The following is a 19350-nucleotide window of genomic DNA, read 5'->3' on the forward strand; positions in this document are numbered from 1 at the left end:
AACACACTGTGTTGTACAAGGAGCTATTGAAAGATAAAGAAAAAATTCAGAAACTTCTGCAAAGAAAAAACCACAATTTCTACAGTCTACTTTATCGAATATGTTCAGAAGTACGCAGAAGATGTCACCAACCGATCCTAAAGTACAAAGTATTACAAAACAAAATGCCAAAATGTTGGCAACATAACTTTTGCCTTATGAGTTTGTAGAAGGGCGTGGGTTTCAAGATTTAATGGGACACAAACATGTTGCACCTACATATACAGTACCATGCAAAACTACTTTCTCTGAACATTACATCGCAGCACTTTATTAGAAAGAAAGAAAGAAAGAAAGAAAGAAAGAAAAAACCTCAAGGAAATGCTTGTACAAGATTTACATCTGATAGCTGGACTTCGTGTTCATCGGACAGTTACATCAGACTTACCTGCAATTATCTCCGACCCGACTTTACTTCTGTGTCATTTACAATGAGCAACACTGTTGTAAATGAATCCCATACAAGTGTTCATGTGGCTGCTACCCTACAAAATGTTCTCATTGACTGGAGAATCGACCCAGCAGTGTCGCCTATACCACTATTCTGTATCACTGACGATGCTCATAATTCCAGACAGGATTCTGCATAATTATTTAGAGATGGTTCAAGATAATGTTTTGCTCATACCCTTCAAATTTCAATTGAAAACAGCAAGAATGATTGCCCAGGTACAACCACACTTCTTAGTAAGGCCAGGAGTATAGTTGGTCATTACCGAAGAAGCACTCATGCTAGGAAGCACTCCAGGAGCAGTTGAATATGCCTAAACTAGAGGTAATTCAGCATGTTGATACACATTGGTGCTCAGAGTACCAAATGTTCAAGATACTGCTGGAAATGAAACCTGCTCTTGTTCCCGACCACGTGAACTCTAGTGATACAGACATGCTGATCGCAGTGGAATGGAAACTTGCTGAGAACTTTGTTCAAGTTTTACAACCACTTGCAGAGGCGACAGAAGAAATGAGTGGTAACAGTTACCCAACATTGTCTATTATCATTCCAGTACTTCACTGTCTTCTTTGTAACCTCGAATCGCACATCGCTGCCAAAAAAGATGGAGTGACACTTGCAAGAGCATTGCATAAAAACGTAAGTCGAGATCCCAGATTTAAAGGTGTTCTTCTATCAAGAATGGAATCACAAGTCATTCTTTTGTCGGAAATTAAAAGTATAAAAACGGATTCCATTAATGCAGTTAAAGAAGTTCAATCTAACATTTCTAACTCTGCACCAATGTCTTCTTTATGGCCTTATGGGCTATCTTCGACAGTATTCCAACGCAAGACAATAAAGATTATGATGAAGGAGAAGAAAAGGTACGACAGTACTTAAAAGAACCCCGCATCAGCAGACATGAAAATCCATTGTAATGGTGGAAAAATTAAGGCACAAAGTACCGATATTTATCCTAAGTAGCGCAAAAGTATCTGGAGGTTCCTGCTCCACAAGTAAATTCAGAGCGTCTCTTTTCAGCAGCTGGGAATGTTGTTTCAGCACGAAGAGAAAACTTGCTTCCTCAGCATGTAGAGCAATTGGTGTTTTTACATGCCAACTTAAAATAAAAGCTAAACTGCTGAGATGCTATAACTAGAACCTAGTGTTTAAATGTTTTATATACTAAAAGATTTAAGTGGGGTTTTGTGTGTATATTTTTAAATAGTTTTTGTTTTTTGTTCTTGCCCCAAATGGACATGGGAGTTCAATAATTTTTCCCGGTTTAGTATAAAGTTAATTATACTTAAAGAATGGACATTTTTTGAAGGCCCAAAAGAACAGTACTTAAATTTATGTTGAGTTTATAAAACTATAATTAAATTTTACATATAAGAATTTTTTTTTTCAAAATAGTTGGTTTCGTGTTGAAGCGTTAGGATCGCCGCTTCTTTCAAACTCCGCGCGTCTGCGCGGGCGGCGGCTCGTCGTCCCCTTCTTCCTTCCCCCTCCTAGTGTATGCCTGCTTGCTTCTCGCCTCCCCTCTCCTCCTCCGTTCGGCGCATGCGCGCTGCGCGGCACATATGTTATAAAAGCAGACGTTTTCAATTTATTCGGTCTTGTTCTCCTAGTATTAACTAGCTTGCCTGACCTCATTTAGAGCTCGAGTGGTTGTTAGCCAGCATGTAGTCAGTCAGTTAGACTTTAACTTTGTACGACGTGCGCGACCTCGGGGGAAAGAAAATGTAAGTTGGAGTGAGGCGGTGGCCCTTGCCATAATGTAAACGTTTCTTGAATTTTGTGTGTTTTGTCTAAATTCCCTTTCGATCTCCACCTGGAAAATTACTTTTGGAAATCATGTAAATTAATTTAATTTAACTTCACTTGTTTGTAACTGTTCTCCCCTGAGTCGTCGACGTATGTAAAACGTAACGTAAGATAATGTAACTTACTTTTTGTAACACACGTAATCCACATAAGGCAGTGGGTTTTCCCTGCGTTTTGACAATCTTGTAATTTGGCCGTTTCAATGCGTCTACCGCGCATGTTTTGTACCACGATGCGCCGGCGTAAAATCTCACCTTTTTTGTAGCCTTGATAATGACACATTCTCTTTTGCTGTGTGTGTTAAGCACTTGGTTTATTTGTTACGTAAATGATTACCTTGTTATTTATTTTTGTTAAGTTTTATTAAAACTTTATTATTGTTTCAAACTTGTTGTGTTACAAATACCAGTTCGCAATCCTTGCCATGCTATGGCGTCCCACCCCGTCCTTATGCCTGTAGGCATTACAATGTTTTTAAATAAAACAGATTAAAACTGCAGTTTTTTTATGTGGGACACTTTATTAATAGGTTTGGGAAGTTGAGATAAAAAAAATGCAACTATTCGCATTCGATTCGACTTCGCACAAATAGTTACTATTCGCTTCGCAATTTGATTCGCAACGAAAATTTAACATTCGCACATGCCTATCTCAAACTATTTATATTTAATATATTTAAAATGCAACTATAAACTCAAAGGAGGACTATCATTACAAGTGCCAGCTTGCAAACAGCCGATGGAATGATAACTTAAGTGACGTCCAATGCAGTTATTGTTTAAGCCTTACACAATTTATTTCTCTGGATTTAATGTTTCCAGTCTGTGACCGGGTCAGACAAGTAAAATACCTACATCTTCCTCTGTCCTTCAACCATCCCTCATGCTTCGCTTTATTCCAGTCTTCTCCTGAGAGGGGACGACTGAAACTTGATCACAATATTAAATTTGATAAAAATAAAAATCAGTCAAGTTTCAAATGATTTTAATAATTACCGGAAACATTCACAACTTAAACTAAATTTACTTAATTTACATTAAAAACCCATGGAAACCATAAAAAAAAATAATTTTCAACATAATTAGCTTAGGGTACAGTAGATATTCAAAATAAACTATCCAACAGCTATAAAAAAAAAGGTAGTGCTTGAGGCACAAATGCATTATGTTTATTAAGCTATCTCCTGGGTGTAATAAGACATGCTTACATTCGTAAAATACTCTGAATATATTATTTACATGTTCAGCAGCAAAATATTTTTAAATCGCTCTAAGTATTTCCTAGTAGCAGTTTGCATAAATGTAGTACAGACATTAGAAAACAAAAAAAAAACAAAAAAAAAAAGATGGAAATTATAAAAAAATATTTGGCCACATGGCTGCCTTTAAGCAGAAGACAAGACTTTTCATTAATGCCACCATTAAGTCAAAAATTTGAGCAATTTTAATTGCTTTTGCTATGTTTAATCTGGCTTCTTTCGAGGCCTGTCTCTTAATGCCTGTAATACCTTCATTGTGCACGGTCGCTTAGAAGGCAGCTCATCACATTTTCCTAGGAGTAAACTGTGAATTATTGTTTCTGTTCACAACAGTAACTTATTCTAGAGAAATTCAAGATGAAACAGTTATACGACAGGAGGACCAGCTGAACTCAGGGAGCGTCACCAGTCGCAGAAAGAACGAACCAGGAAGCACCTACTTCGTAAAGGCCTCGCACGTAATGGAGACTGAATAGAGTTGTTTCTAGGGGTGTGCAGGTACCCGAAATTTTCGATTTCGGTTCGGTTCCATGAATACCCGAACTCGCCCCGATTAATTTTAATGAACCCTGCCATAAACAATGAAAACAATGTCTAATGGCACTGCAAGTTGGTAACATAATAGAACTACCAGCATTATTTTACAGTAAACAATGAATAAATAGTATCACTCACAGTAATGAGGTAAAAAACCGACTTTGTGAATCTTAAATTTAAATCATGCTTCCGTGAACCATTTTGAATGCACACCAAGTGGTATGTCATATTGTCAATAACAAGACTTATTCCAGTTTCCAACTGACTACAAAGGCAAGTTAATGGATAAAATCACGTATATCTGAGTACGATCGAGGGGCAGCTCCATGGTACCACGACTACACTGCCCCACACCGGCCTTTTTCATGCTCATTTCCCTTGTTTCGCTAGTTTTCTGTCTCAAGCATGCAGTCATGAGAAAAAGGGAGTATTCAATTGTTATTAGCACGTCATTTAAAATGCCGGTCAATATAAATCAGATTTCAATTGAGTTTTCATAATTTCTTTCTATAAAAAATTTCAAAAATTTTATTGTCTCGTGTATTGACACGACTTCCCCGGAAATCTTATAAGTATTTTCAAAAAAAAAACAACTCAAGTACAATTTTTGAAAAAAAAAATCATAATTTCTTGTTACAAATGAGCAAACCATTCCCTGAAATTTAAGTTCAAGTTTGGTTTGAAAAAAAAAAATGTTTTTTTAAATAGTTTATCCTTCAAATATTTTTTTGAGGGGGAAGGCTCCAAAATATTAGAGCCCCGCAAAAGTAAATGGCTCAGGGACCCCCCAAAGTCTAGGGCCACCACTAGTACAATGAGTGTACCGTAAAAAGATTTGTACTCCTCATTAATTTTTTTGTTTTTTTGTACGTCTCTAGGAATATATTACTAAGGTTTTACTGTTGTCTACACTTTGCAGGTGGGCTTTCCATTATTAGTGGAGTGTGCATTGTTAATCTTTGTAAAAAATATTTTTTTTCCATTTTATAGTATAATACATGAAAAACACTGAGCTACAAACCATAGAAAACATAAAGAGCATGTAGTTTGTCAATAATAGAAGCTCAAATCTGAAAAACCAGTAAATAACACTAGCAAATCTTGTGCTTCTATCTAGAGTAAAATAAAAAAATAATCGGCTGGCAAGTGTGCTGCTGCCAAGTAACGAATTACCCAAACTCAATTACTGCCCTACTGTTTCCTTGATAAAATTATATACTTTTTTTTTACCATGCAGAGCATGTGATAGGTCAATAGGCTCTTTTTTTTAAACGCTTGTTGAACATAGTGTGGCTTTTCTATTCATTGTATTGGTTCATTAAAAAAAAAATTTTTATCTAGAAACTTAGTACACCGACCTTAAATATTATTTTCTGCTTCAATTTAAATTTTATATTACCTCAGCATTTCAGCTCTGTATGAATTGAATAGGTATGTTCTCCACACACCTGTAAAACTTATTATTGTAAATCATGTTCATTCCAGCTAGTCGTCAACAGCAAACAACATTTTAAAGCATTTCCGGTTGCACTTTAGTGTATATGTATATACACACATTTTACACTAAATTTCTTGAGAATATTAAGTATTTAATAAGCACTAAACATACAAATAAACTCCCATTTTGAAAGAAAATACATTTGCAGGATCTACAAAATTACAGGAATTTTTTTTTTTTACAATTAGAAAAAAAACTGTTACAAAATACCTTAACACACAAACTTTTTTTTTAAAAAAAACATTACACATAATATCTTACAATCTACACAGGAAAAAAATTACAGCAAAAATGTACACTCGTACAAAATAGAAAAAAAAGTGTATTTCGTGAAAATGAAAACATGGTGGAGGAACACCGCACACAAAACCACAGATGGTATCCCGGGTGCTTGCGCCGAGCTGCGAGAGTGGTCAGGGCAAGCAAGCCCTCAGCACACACGACACACGACACACAAGGCACTCTGCGACGCGGAGGGGCTTACCTTGAGAAAACTGTTCTGAATCTGTCGTCCCACTTTGTCTGCCGAAACCTTCGCCCGGGTCTGCAACGAACAGCAACATTGCATATCAAGTCGGTGAAGTTGTTTCGTGCGAAAAATTTGTTATTTTCGTCATGCAAATATTTCTTTTCATCGTAAAATGTGGTGTGTTTAATAACGAAAAAAATTAATCCACAAATTTTAATTCGTGAATTATTTTATTCATACCAGAAAATCTTCAAATTAAGCAGTCTTAACTTTGAGAGGAACTTTAGTACTTTTTCAGCACCCAGAAAATTTCTTCAAGAGTTTATGCACATAACAGTTGGACCAATTGAGCTAGCCGGAGGTCGGACTTGATATAACAGTTATATTACCCAATGAGTCTGATATACTAGCCATACTTCAACAAGTGACAGTTTGTTAACAGCAGAGTGGCAAAAGTTCTCAGACTGCAGGATAATCTGCAATCAGGAACGTTATTGTTAAGTGTAAATCAAGAAGACACAGTTTGCAACCACTGAAAAATGTACCTAAATTTAAAAAGAATACTTTGTTTGTAACTTTAGAGTTTTTTTAGTGTTTATAAACGGACGACTTGAAATGGGGTGGAACCAAGCCGTTCGACACAATGTAAACAAACGGCCAAATATAATGAAATAAGCTATGTTGAAAGAGTTTTCGTGGACAAAATCATTAATGATTTGAATTCATTCGAAATGGTTTAAGGAGTTAGCTTTGTCGAGGACTTGGGAAGCGAGAGGCTTTAAAAAGGCATAACGTTTTCATGTTTCCACGTATTATAACGATGTGTGGACAGCTTCACGCGGTAAGGACGTGTTTGTGAAAGCCTGTAGCTATCCAAGTCAAAACCTTTTCTATCGTTAAAGTAAACGAAAAGGCTGGATCTATTTATTGACAAGACGTCTAATAAATCGATGAACGCCGGCTGCACACACGAAAAAGTGTCCCGTTACGCACATTGTTCCATTACGCACATTGTTCCGTTACGCTGTGTCCCGTTACGCTCATTGTACGCTTGCGCCGCATCTATCTCTCTTCCACTCGACTGGCCTATGCGTCCGAGGAGAAGAAAGACAGCGGCAGCACACAACTTACATCTACACGTGAACTGTTTCGTCGACTGTTTATAAAGTGAAGTGAAAAGTTAATGTGATTTTCATTGCTTATTGCAACAATAATTTCGGCAATAAAGGATAATTATTCTTGCAATTTAAAAATCTCATTACTAGTATAATTTCAACTATTTATTCTTTTATTATTAAAATAAAAATGATTCAATTTTATTCATGAAAATGCAATCATTTCATCAATGTTTTGTTATGACGTTGTCACGTTAAACTATCGTCCGTAAACCGACTTTACAGACAACCAATTTTTTTTTTGTGTAGAGGAAAAACCTAATGGTTTCGAAATCCCTCAAGCATACTATATGTTATAGCCTGAGACAGAGTTTTGATTTTCTTCTTGTCTGGAAGGGGTTGAAGTGTTTGTGTTTGTTGATTATATGGAAACTATTGGCTGATAACAAAAAAAAAATACTCAACTGCAAAATAAATCACCAGTATATATTTTAGAAAACCCTTATTCCTTCTGAAATAAGATTGTATTTTAAAATTAAAGCGGAAATCGTATTTAAAATGGTTTGTGAATTCCTGTCCCACATAGGTATTTGAATGTAATTTTCTACTCGTGTATCTTGGATTCAAGTATTTCCTTCTTCACTTATATAGCATTTTTTGATAACTCAAAGATGTTGCCTGCTCTAATTTTGTTTACTGAGAAGCGCATGTTACTCAAAATATATATTATTTTTTACCCACTGTCCATTGTGAATTCGCAGGCACTCGCATAATTTGATATGGTAATTCAAGAGCAACTGCCTTTCTATGGGGGGAAAAAAAATAATACAAAAGTAGGAATATTTGAGTTCTTATAATGTTCTTTGATTTTCCCCAAAAAAAAACTGTGTTTCGAAATTCCTACTGGATTTTGAAATACTTAGTAATGTGGAGGGCAATAAAGTCCAGGGAAATGGTGAGGTAAAACCACTAAAAATGAGAAAAATATTGGAAAATAATGCAATAGTTAAAGTAGTCGTAACGAACACAGAAATATCATTTTCTCACTTATTTCTAGTTTTACGGAAAAGCCGCTACCATCCATAATTTCCACTCTTGGCCGCGCTGCAGGTGTTGATGTGTTCAATTTTTACGATCTAGCTGTGTTTTTGTAGGGCTTATGCTCTGTATAGATATAGGATGTAGAAAAATGAATACCTACAAACCTTGCTAACTTATCTGCTCCACTGGATTTGTTCACTGCCGAGTTTTGTTATATCTAATTAGATAGTAGGCACACATGCAACTGCACGAATGTGGCAAGCCCTTTATGCTGCCTGTATAAACACATGGTTATAATCTTTAATTTGCATTGATTTAAATGTTAATAGCCCGTAAAAACATTAAAACGTTTTTGTTTAGTAAATACCTAGTTCTTGGACATGAGCACTTTTCTTATCATGTTCTAAGCCTACTTACATTTGATCTGTAACAAAGTTTTCTGCGTGGGGGGATTTAGTTTTGTAGGCAATGTGAAATTTAAAGTACAGTAGAACCCCTGTCATACACTTTTCAACGGAGGGCACAAAAATGGTGTATGATGCGGGAAAGTGTATGAAAAGGGAATGGCAATAATAATTTTTTTTTTCAATCTAGAATACCAGCGCAATGTCAGATTAAACTTAAATACATAATTTGTAAATAATTGCATTATATTAATGAAAGATATGAATTCATAATTATATATACATATAATAAAACCACCATAAATGTAAAATAGTCCATAATCAAGTAAAGCAGTTCTTTCTTGGAGGGGGGGAAAAGTCACCAAGCCTAAATTAGAAATTTAAAAAAATTAGGCTATTGTAAAAAAAAATCAGAAATTTTTGCTTGTTTGTTTCATTTTACATCAACTTCATGCAACATAACATTTTTCAATAAAATTTTAAATTGAGAAACGTAAAATACAAAACAATCCGATCGTAAGAAAACAATAACAAACGGGTATATTCAGTTCAAAGATTAATGAATGCACAAAATATGAGAGCCGTGCCTTGGTAAAGCGCGTGCACCATTTTCATAATCATTGCTAGTTTGCGCCACTATTCTCGCTTGGTGCTGGCCATAGATGCTACTAGCGAAGTGCACAGTCTTCCTGATACTATCCATATCTATGGTGCGATAAAGTTATTTTCTTACGTTTGCAAAGGCAAACAATTACCGATTTTCAAAATAAAAGCATTAAAATGTATTTTATCAGGAGGAATACAACAAAAAAAATTGTGAATTTAGGACTTTTCCGCTTCGTAAAAACGTATGAAACGGGAAATTATTGATTTTATAAGTGTATGTTCCGGGAAAGTAAACCATTGTAAATATAGTACTTTCGGTGGGACCAAAATTAATTAGCGTATGACACGGGAAAATGTATGAAACAGGAACGTATCATCGAGGTTCTACTGTACTGGGAATGGTATTTATTCTTCTTTAAGAATTTAACGTAACAATGAAATTTTCTGTAATCTACAGCGACAAAGTTTTAGAGCACACACAAACACACACATGTGCAATTGCCACTGCAAACTTTAATATGCATTATCAAGACATTTGTTTTTTAAGGTGTGAATTTCTATTTAAGGCTTAAAACATGAACTCTTACAATGAGGTACAAAAAAAAATTGTACCATTATTTGAACGCTTGAACGGGAAAATATGAAATGCTTCCTTGCGGCCATATGTAGCATTAGGCAGCGTCTGCTTGCATTAATTCCCATAGTTCCTCCCCTCTCCTCGTGGGTCTTATGACATAACTTGTAATTGATTTGAACTAAAAAACAAAACTATATTACCAGAAGCCTAGTAACGAGTCAACTAAAATAACCAAATGCAGTTTCTCTTTAATTCTGGTTTTACATTAAATTCCTTTCTACCATTTTACAAAATATAATGTGCGAAAACGTTTAATGTTGTTTATTTAGCCTCCATGCAGCAAGAGACATGACAGTTTTCCAATTAATACCTGCAAATACTGTACCAGGAAAAATAATCGAGGGCATCATACCAGAAGGGCGTATCAACACTTTTTGCAATATTGAGATAAATTTAATATAACCCAATTAGGTTCATAAACACTTATTCAGAGCTTCTGAAAAACATAACCATGAATCGAATGATAATACCATTTTATATAGACAAAGGAAGGGAAAAACAGCCAAACTTTAAATGACTCCCCTGTAAACTTGCATTTTCGTTGATACGCCCTTTTGGTATGATGCCCTCATAATCCTTCGAAATGAAAAGTTTGTCAAAGTCAGATTGTGAGCAAGCCAAAAATAAGAGATCACACTGTTATCCTTAATTTACAATTTTTTATAATTATTATTAAATACTATAGACTTAGTATTACTAATTCAGATTTTTAAAAACTCCACACAGCATAAAAGTTTGACATATGTTTTAATGTTGTAGATTTCAAAAATGTACTCTAAATATTGTGTCCTGTTAGATAATAAATTTATTGATTTTTTTTAAATTATTATTATTTAAGGGATGATTATAAACTTTTAACTCATACCTCCCTTGCAATTGCTGTATGTCACAGATATTTTTAACAAATATTGACTTAGTGTAATATTATGGGTATTAAGAGTTGAACAGGTGGTGATTATTATACAGACTTACACACCTTTTTACACTCATGTTAAACTAAGTGAATATTTGTTGAACAATTTCTGGCAGAACAAATGCAAGAAAGGTATTGATTTAAAATTTTAGAAATAGACTTTAAATAAAAGTAATGACAAAAATACAAACATGGCAATACTAGGATGGCTAACAAACCTGACATTTCCAGATTTGGAAAAAAAATATCTACTGACCAATGTTATTAGTAAGTCATACAGCACACTCAAAATTCAAATTCGAAATTGTGACATGTAGGCATTACACACTTTTCTAATGCCACAGGAAAATACTAATTATTTTACTGCACTACTATCAATATCACTTAAGTCTGTATGGGTGGTCCAAGTGATGATGTACTTACAAGCAGAAAAGAATGGGAGAAAAACCTTTCATAATACTTAGATACAGGTTTGAAAGAGAGTAGAAAGGATGTGAAGTAGATGAAGAATTAATTTTTTTTTTTATATTTGGAGTGGTTTTTTAAAATTAATTTAAAAATAACAATTTTTCATGTTTCTAAAAACAAAAACATTCAGTAACGAACGGGTGATGTTAGAAAGCTCAAATTGGTCCCATTTTAAAGATTTTTTAATGGGCTTTCATATGACATACAACTTGATAGGGGTTGCTCCATTAAAAAATACCAAAAAATATGTTTGAAAACTACAAATTTGGTTTATTCAAAAAGTGACAATTTTAAAAAACTTCCTAAATCATTTTGGAATTGTAATGGATTCATGAGATATGAGGCATAAATCTAGGGTATACGTTAAATGACAGTATCAATTTTTGTTTATTTAATTACTTTTAACCACTCCAAAGTGTGAATATTGATGTTTTAAATACTCAAATACAAAGACATTTATAAAATTTAACATTTAACTATTAATTAGGCTGCTAACCAGTGTTTTTAAACTGGAGGAAGGGGGGGAAAAAAGCACAAGAGAAGCGATTACTTATCAGTTAGGTATGTGAAGTGTGATGAACTAAATAACACCAGTCACAAGGGACAAAAGTGATGGAATCTGCAAGCAGAGAGAGTAGTTCTTTAAACCAAGCTGACTGGATGCAAATTAATAAAATTCCTCAGCTTGAAGGGAAGTTAGACAGATATGGTGAATTATGTTTCCTGACAAACTCACTTTACTTTGAAAGATATATCCGTGGTAATGTGAAGTGGCTCCCTCTAGCAAGCCCCTCCCTAGATAACACTCCCATGCACATGTATGTCATCACCTCCACTCGGAGGCTCAGTCCTGGGTTTACACAGTTAGTACTTTCCTACTAGATCTAGTACCTGTCTAGTACATTTACGCTCAGATATGTAGTCCTTTTTTTTTTAATATAATAACATTACAGTAATTACAATATTTTTATTTTTATTATTAAGCATAATTATTTTTAACAGTGGCGTAGCCAGGATTTGTGTTAAGAAGCATGGCCCCCCTTATTAAAGCGTCCGAGGGTTCTACCCCAGGAAAATTTAAATTTTAAGGTGTAAAATAGTGCTATTAAAGCAGTTTTCGGTTCTTAAATTTAAATATTGAACCCCTAAACCACCCCCCCCCCCCCCCCCTGGCTAAGCCCCTGATTTTTAAAAACCATGGAATGTATGTGTGTGTGGTGTGATATTTAAGTTAGAGAATTGCAATTTCATAATAACTTCCTAAATTGTTAAAACCATAACAAATTATAATTTAGTACTTTTTTTTTCAAATCTAGTACTTTTTTCTCACCTAAGTTGGTATGAAATATTTTTTTCCTTGTGGACACCCTGGCTCAGTCTGCTGCTAGCATTTGTCCCAAGTGACCAGTTTCTTGAAGTGGTTAACAATGCAAGTGTATCATTTTGAAGGGTACCACAAAACGGCCACCTTGAGGCATTAAGAACCCACCCTTACAGACTAGACCTACCACCTTTCAAAAATGAAAAATCGGGAGATTTTTTTAACAGATTCTTTTGTTAAATATTGATTTGGTGTAAATTACTTACCAAATGTATATTTATTATTTAATTTTTACCCGCGTGGTTGGCAAAAGTGAACGGCAGGTTATGTTACAAAATAAATGCAGTGAACAAACATTCTGCACGTGTTACAGTTTCGTTTTGTCTTTATTTACACAAAAAGCCAATTTTCTTTTTTTTTTTTCCACGCATACGGCATTGTCATTGTGCTTCTTAGTGTTCACATGTTCTACATCACACTTCCCGCCTTGAGATACTGAAAAATCGCACCTAAACAGTTTACAATAACCGAATGTTGCACCTTTCTTTGACTCAACAATTGAAAGAAATTCACACGAAAATGCATTCTTAAATACAGCATCATATTTCTTTGATATTTTCTTGAATGGCAACTAGAGTTTCAATCAACACGACGTCCGACAATCGGCCACCTTCTACTTCTGAGTTTCGACCAAACGATTATCCACAAGCCAATAGTATCGATATATCGATTATGTCGATTCTCGCAAGCCAAAATTGCAACCTACGGAACTCGTAGTTTTTTAGAGCTTCCAAAAAGAAAAATCGGGAGATATCAGAGAAAATCGGGAAAGCGTGAGATAACCTCAAAAATTGGGAGACTCCCGCCAAAATCAGGAGGGTTGGCAGGTCTGCAGACCCTGCCGAACTGAACGTGCGGAGAGCGGCCTACAGTCGCAAGCATAGTCACCTTGTGAAGACGGTCCCGGTGTCGGCTCCAGCTCATCTTTGATTTTCTTTGCCGGAGGTTGTGAACATTCCTGCAACACCAGACACAAGACTCAGCACTCGGCGGAGCGCCTGCTCTGCACGACACACAATCCAACAGCACGCACCGCACTCAGCAATACACGTTCACCATGTGGTGCTGCAATAGGGTCCTTTAACTTGACATGCAGATAAATCTCAAAGAAGAAATTTTTACAGCAGTATTACATACTATACTATAGAGGGTTTATCTGTAGAAATTTCACTTTTTTAAACTTCGTTCTAACAAAGATATATGTCGAAATTGGATATTTTTTGACATTTTCAGATTTGAAAGCCTGTTAACTTTTAAAAGAAGCAAATTTCAAGAAAGAAATTGTTTGTAATTACAGTTCATTAAGGTAGCTACACATTGCCACAAAAGTAATGGTGGGAACAGATTTCTTTTGGGAACAATATGTCTTCGAAAACTAAAAATTTGTAAAGTCAAACTTCTAGTTTTTTTCTTTTCTATTTGGGATGCAATTATCCTTTAATGTGTACTGGAGATCATAAAGAATGTATCTTCCTAGTAATAAAAGTTTACGTAAGCCCTTACAAAACTCATAAATCAGCTTATTTTGTAGAACCAAAATGGCAGTAATTTTCTCGCATCGCAGCTTTCTTGTAAATAAAATTAGGAAATTACCTTTTTTGAGCAATAAAGACAAACCTCTATTTACAAAGTAAACATTATGTACTTAATTCCTACTGGTTTCTGACAAATTACAGTTTGTGAGACACATTAGATAGCCTATGAAGTGAAGCGGCCATCACCAGGGGCGTAGCCCGGGGGGGGGGGGGGGGGGGGGGGAAGGTTTAAGGGTTCAACCCCCCCCCCCCCCCCTTAGCACCAAATCTTTAATTAATTTCTTATTCATCACTCAAACAAATTTCATATTAAAATTAATAAAAATTTTACCATTACAATATTTAAATTTAAGTACCGAAAACTGCTAAAATAGCACTTTTTTATACCTTAAAATCCAAATTTTCCCGGGGGGAGGACCCCCGGACCCCCCGCTTTAATATAGTAATATGGGGGGGGGGGGGGGGCATGCTTCTTAACACCCCCTCCCCTCCATACACAAATCCTGGCTACGCCACTGGCCATCACCAAGTTGTGCTTTTATTGCGTGCGTTGTTGATCCTGTGGCTTTTCATAAATAAGAATGTGTATATTTTTAATTTCGATATTGCAACGTAATGTAACGTAAATAAAAATTTTAAGAAAATACATGATTCCCTATTGTGGATCCAAACCCAAGCGTCAACCCTTGACAGGGATTTTTTTTAGCAGTGTGGAGGCGCTGCATTTGTCTACCTCCAGATATTTTTGCTAATTATTCTGAAAAAAGGCAATGCGATATTTTAAGTAATTTACCAGTAGTTAATAGTGTTAACAGTTGGTTAGAGTACTCATTTAAAATACTAAAAAGTTAAGCGATAATTCTGTTAGTTTTAGGTCAGCTACATTAACTAAATTTATTCCTTATGTATGAAATATGTTTTATTAATGTAGCTGGCTTAACCCTACTTTTTCATTCTAAAACAAGTACCATTATTAGAGACCTGCAAAATTTGTGGTTTCGATGGCCTTCAGGATAGACTGCACATACAGGGGTATGTGTACATACACTCTGGCAAATAACGCAAGTTCATTGGCTGCCAATTTGTAAGTCGTCTCAGCTGGTTTGTCTGTGATTCGATCCTTCTTTGGTTGAGGGTTTATAACAGGTTGAGATTCATCCAGATGCAGTAAGCCAATAGAAAAATCATCTACAAGGTATATGTGTTTGAATTCTAGCCTATCACCGAATGAATCCGCGAATTTTGCAGGTCTAACCATTATGTGTGCAAAACCAACCACAACATATATTTCAACACCACTAAGTATAATGCAATTTTACAGAACATCAAATTCAACAAGAACATCATATTATTCTATAAAAGGAAAGTAATTTTGCCTCACCTAAAAAAAAAATGTTTCCTTGTCCTTCAACAAAATCGTTGAAAAAAACTTTTTAAAAACTATTTTTATTCTGATGCACTCATCTTGTCACTATTACAGAATGCTGCCTAAAATCGTATGAAATCCATAATATATATTTTTTTCAAATTGTTTTAACCACTTAAATAAATGTTTGTTAGTAAGAGAAGTAAAAAAAAAGGTGCATTTTTCAAGGGCAAGTATTCCTACTGCAGTTACTAAAACTGGTTGGTGTTTTAATACTCTGAATCAAATAATTATAAAGTAGTCATCTTTCAAGACTCTAAAATCCAATGGATAGCTCAGGAATTCCACAAGTAAAAGATACACTTTTTTTCCGGCATAGCCTTCACATATGTAAAAAAACTTTTCTGTGTGTGAAAATGGATTATCTGGTTCAAGAAAAATAAACATACCTTCTGTTGAGTGTCTGCCTGGTCAGAGGACGGTTCCGTTGCCAATGCCGCTGTGTCGTTTCCGATCTCTCCGTCCGGAGGGCGTCCACCCGAGGCTCCCGACTGTTGGAAATCTACGGACATCCTGACTTCCAGCATCTCCGGCGAGCCCTGGGTCACGACGGGGTCCGGCACCTTGGGCGTCCGCGCAGAGCCCTCCGCATCCCCGTTCCCCGAGACCTTCTGGGTGGGCGTGCCATCCACGGGCGCAGGTGCAGCCGTCGCCGTCGCCGTCGCCGCGGCCGGGGGCTGGGCCCCCGCCGCCCCGCCACTGCTGCCCGACAGCTTGCGAGGCCGGCCCCGCTTCCTCTTGGGCGCGGTGAGGGCAGAGCCCAGGAGCGGGGTCGCAGAGGGCATGGGGAGGTTGCGCCTGTGCGAGGGGATGGGGTGTATGCGGTGCAGGTGGGGAGGGGGCGGGGGCGTGTGCGTGGTCACCACCGGTGGAGGCACGGCGGAAAGGAGGGACGAGGCTATCGAGGGGAGGTCGTACTTCTCTTCGTTCACCTCCGTCAGTCCCTTTATCCTGAGCGACTCGGCCACCTTGAGGAACGCGGTGAGCCGCTCCTGGTCGACGCTCACCTCCCCCCGGTACATGAAGTCGAGCAGGCTCTTCATGTCGCAGTACGGCACGTCCTTCAGGATCACTATGGGGTGCTTGTCGGGGTGGCCCACGAACAGGGCCTGGAAGTATGGGCTGCACGCCGACAGCACCATCTTGTGGGCCTTGAGGAGTCGGCCCTCCACGGCGAGGGTGACATCCACGAAGGACTCATCGTGCAGCAACTGGTCGAAAACTGTTAGGAGATTGGACTGGTGGTTGTTCCACCGTAGACAAAACCTCTGCGATGAAAGCGCCGACGTCATCATCAACGTCGAAAGCCGTTAACAGTAATTCCACTCATCATTAGAATCCCTGCGCAAAACAAATATTTCAAAAAATTATTAATTATAGACATGACTAACACGAAAATTGTGTGGCACAAAAAAATCACTGGTAGAATCTCACAGGTGGCACCCTGCATCATGCTGCAATACAACACACATCACCTGCTACACACTTCAGCTGAAATTATAAACAATATAAACCTTGCCAAAGTTTTCGAAAAGAAATTAATAACAAATCTCTGCTCACCTATTCCACGTCCAGCCCAGCCCTTCCGCCATGTTACTCTTTATCACTCTCTTTACCCCACCCCTCCCACTTCTCTGAAACGTTTTACGCAACCCTTTTTCTCCCTGGCCTAGATGATTTTCCACTTCGAATAAAATCGATCGCTTACGTTCTATAAATAATTCCAACACTTCTACTCTAAAATAATACAACCAAAACATTTTTCTGTGGATCCTTGTACTTTCCTACATCTCTGCTTCCATAAATTGCCAAATAATATTGATTTTACATCGGGGTAAAGTGATGTCGACGACCCTACTGCGTATTTTCAATCCAACTAATCCAATATTAAATCAATATTAAGCAATGCCATGTCAAAATCGGAAATCAAATACTGTATTTTAAAAACAGTTTATTTTAAAATAATATATAAATACCTGTGCATTTTAGCACCCCTTGCATGGACGAGGGTAAAAAATCCTTGCGAGGATCGAAAAACTTCACGTTGCTTCAAGACGCCATGTCAGCAAGTATCCACCAGTAGTATCTAAAACCCGGAGCGCTCCAATCGTAGCGCGTGGACGGAAAAAGAAACGTATTCAGAAGATTTTCCGTTTCATCCGACACTAAAAAAAAAGTTTCTAAACGAGCACTTTTCAAAATAATCAAGTGTAACCGAAAAAATAGCACTAAATTCAATTATCTTGTTTCACTTTTGCCATTATAACATTTTAAGTAAGCGACAGGATAGTAATGAACATTTTTCATGTCACTTCAGAACACAGCACAAACTTAACAAAACGAATGCGCTTAAAAATTCACTACTAGAAAATAATTTTAAAAGCGCGCCACAGGAAAACGGCAGCAAATAAAAAAAATAGCCTGTGGTTTTAATAAACCGCTAAATTAAAAAAAAAAGTGTGAGCCACTTGTTGGAATCGAAAAATAAAAATGTTCGTGCGGCAGGCGCGAGGGATGCGCCGTCGCGGTGAACGGAGAGAAAATAACGAAACGTCGTTCCACGGCCTTGAGGCTTAAAATGGGGCGGGGGCTGGGCTTAGAGAGGGGGCGAGAGCCTCCACGTGTACAAGTCTGGCTAGGGCAGCTCCCAGCGAGCGTGGGGTGCTTGACCCTTAACTACCGCCGGCAACACCACATACGTGCGTGCCCGCCTGTGTGTGTGTGTGACCGTGTAGTCGAAGGGGGTTAGGCGTCAACCCCGCAGCGCTACGCTATACCCCAGGCGGCTCCCAACTTGAAACCCGCTCTCTCGCGTTGCACCATGTTTGCCTCCACTCCCTGTTGCTCGAGCAGATAAACCGAGCAAATCGAAGTGATAACGCACACTACAGATAACTTCCCTGCGCTGGATGGGTTCTTTCAAAGCAAATTCAAAAACACTGTTCTACCCGCAGAATGAAAATATGTTATACGTGCACAAACAGAAAAATGAACAAAATATACTTAAAAACTATTTTATTTTAACTTTTTTTTCCCCATTAAGTGACGTAGGGATGTTTTAAAAGTTTCAACAAGCATTTTCCGACCAATGGCAAATCCAAAAGCTCGTGGGTGTAACAAGGGAGCTCGCATACAAAAACAAATGGTTTTTCAATGTTTTAATTTTTTTTTTTAGTAAACGTAATTTCATTCAAGTTAAATTTGCAATCAGGACCCTCAGTCCCTCAACAGTTTCCAACATTAACAAAAAAAATATTTAACCGTGGGAGATATTAACTTAAAACAATTTTCACAATAAAATTTTTTTCAAGATCGGTATTTGATAGTAGTTAACTTTTTTTAAGCAAAGAACATGCTATAAAAGATTATATGACACTGTTTTTCCGGTGAGTAACTGCCGGTAGTATTGTCACAGTTTTAGGGTAAATGTACCTCAAATAATAATACAGTATATTATGCAACTCAGATTTTTCTCAGGGAACCATTATCGTCGTTACATATGCCATTCATTTCTTCAGTAACCTGCTGTGCCTTCTCGAGTTTTTTTTTTTTTTTTGTTTTTTTGTTTTTTTAAGTAGAAGTAGCCTGATTACGAAGAATATTACGAACATAATTTTGAATCAATCAACAAATTTCTATCAGCATTTCTCCCTGTCCAATCACAGTAACAACAGGGAAAATCGTAGCTTCGTAAATTTCAGTGCATACGTCAGAGTCATTATTAACTCGTAAGGCTTTATAACGCTATGAAAATAACTTT

General features: G+C 36.9%; 1 protein-coding gene across 3 annotated transcripts in view; it reads right to left on the minus strand.

Moving 5' to 3' along the window:
- Positions 1 to 17934, minus strand: part of LOC134532080 (protein tramtrack, alpha isoform-like) — a 49952-nt gene extending 32018 nt beyond the window's left edge. The window contains exons 1-4 of one of the 3 annotated variants that reach the window (XM_063368302.1): positions 17567 to 17874; positions 15980 to 16931; positions 13518 to 13587; positions 6080 to 6139 (exon numbers count right to left, since the gene is read on the minus strand). In XM_063368302.1, the coding sequence (XP_063224372.1) occupies positions 6080 to 6139; positions 13518 to 13587; positions 15980 to 16885 (1036 nt within the window). In that variant the 5' untranslated portion in view covers positions 16886 to 16931; positions 17567 to 17874. Of the gene's footprint in view, positions 1 to 6079; positions 6140 to 13517; positions 13588 to 15979; positions 16932 to 17150; positions 17207 to 17566 lie in introns of those variants that run through there. The other 2 variants (XM_063368299.1, XM_063368300.1) reach the window with 2 other exon arrangements.
- Between the last annotated feature and the right edge of the window lie 1416 nt (positions 17935 to 19350).

Source organism: Bacillus rossius, chromosome 5, assembly GCF_032445375.1.
Source record: "Bacillus rossius redtenbacheri isolate Brsri chromosome 5, Brsri_v3, whole genome shotgun sequence".
Taxonomy (NCBI): domain Eukaryota; kingdom Metazoa; phylum Arthropoda; class Insecta; order Phasmatodea; family Bacillidae; genus Bacillus; species Bacillus rossius.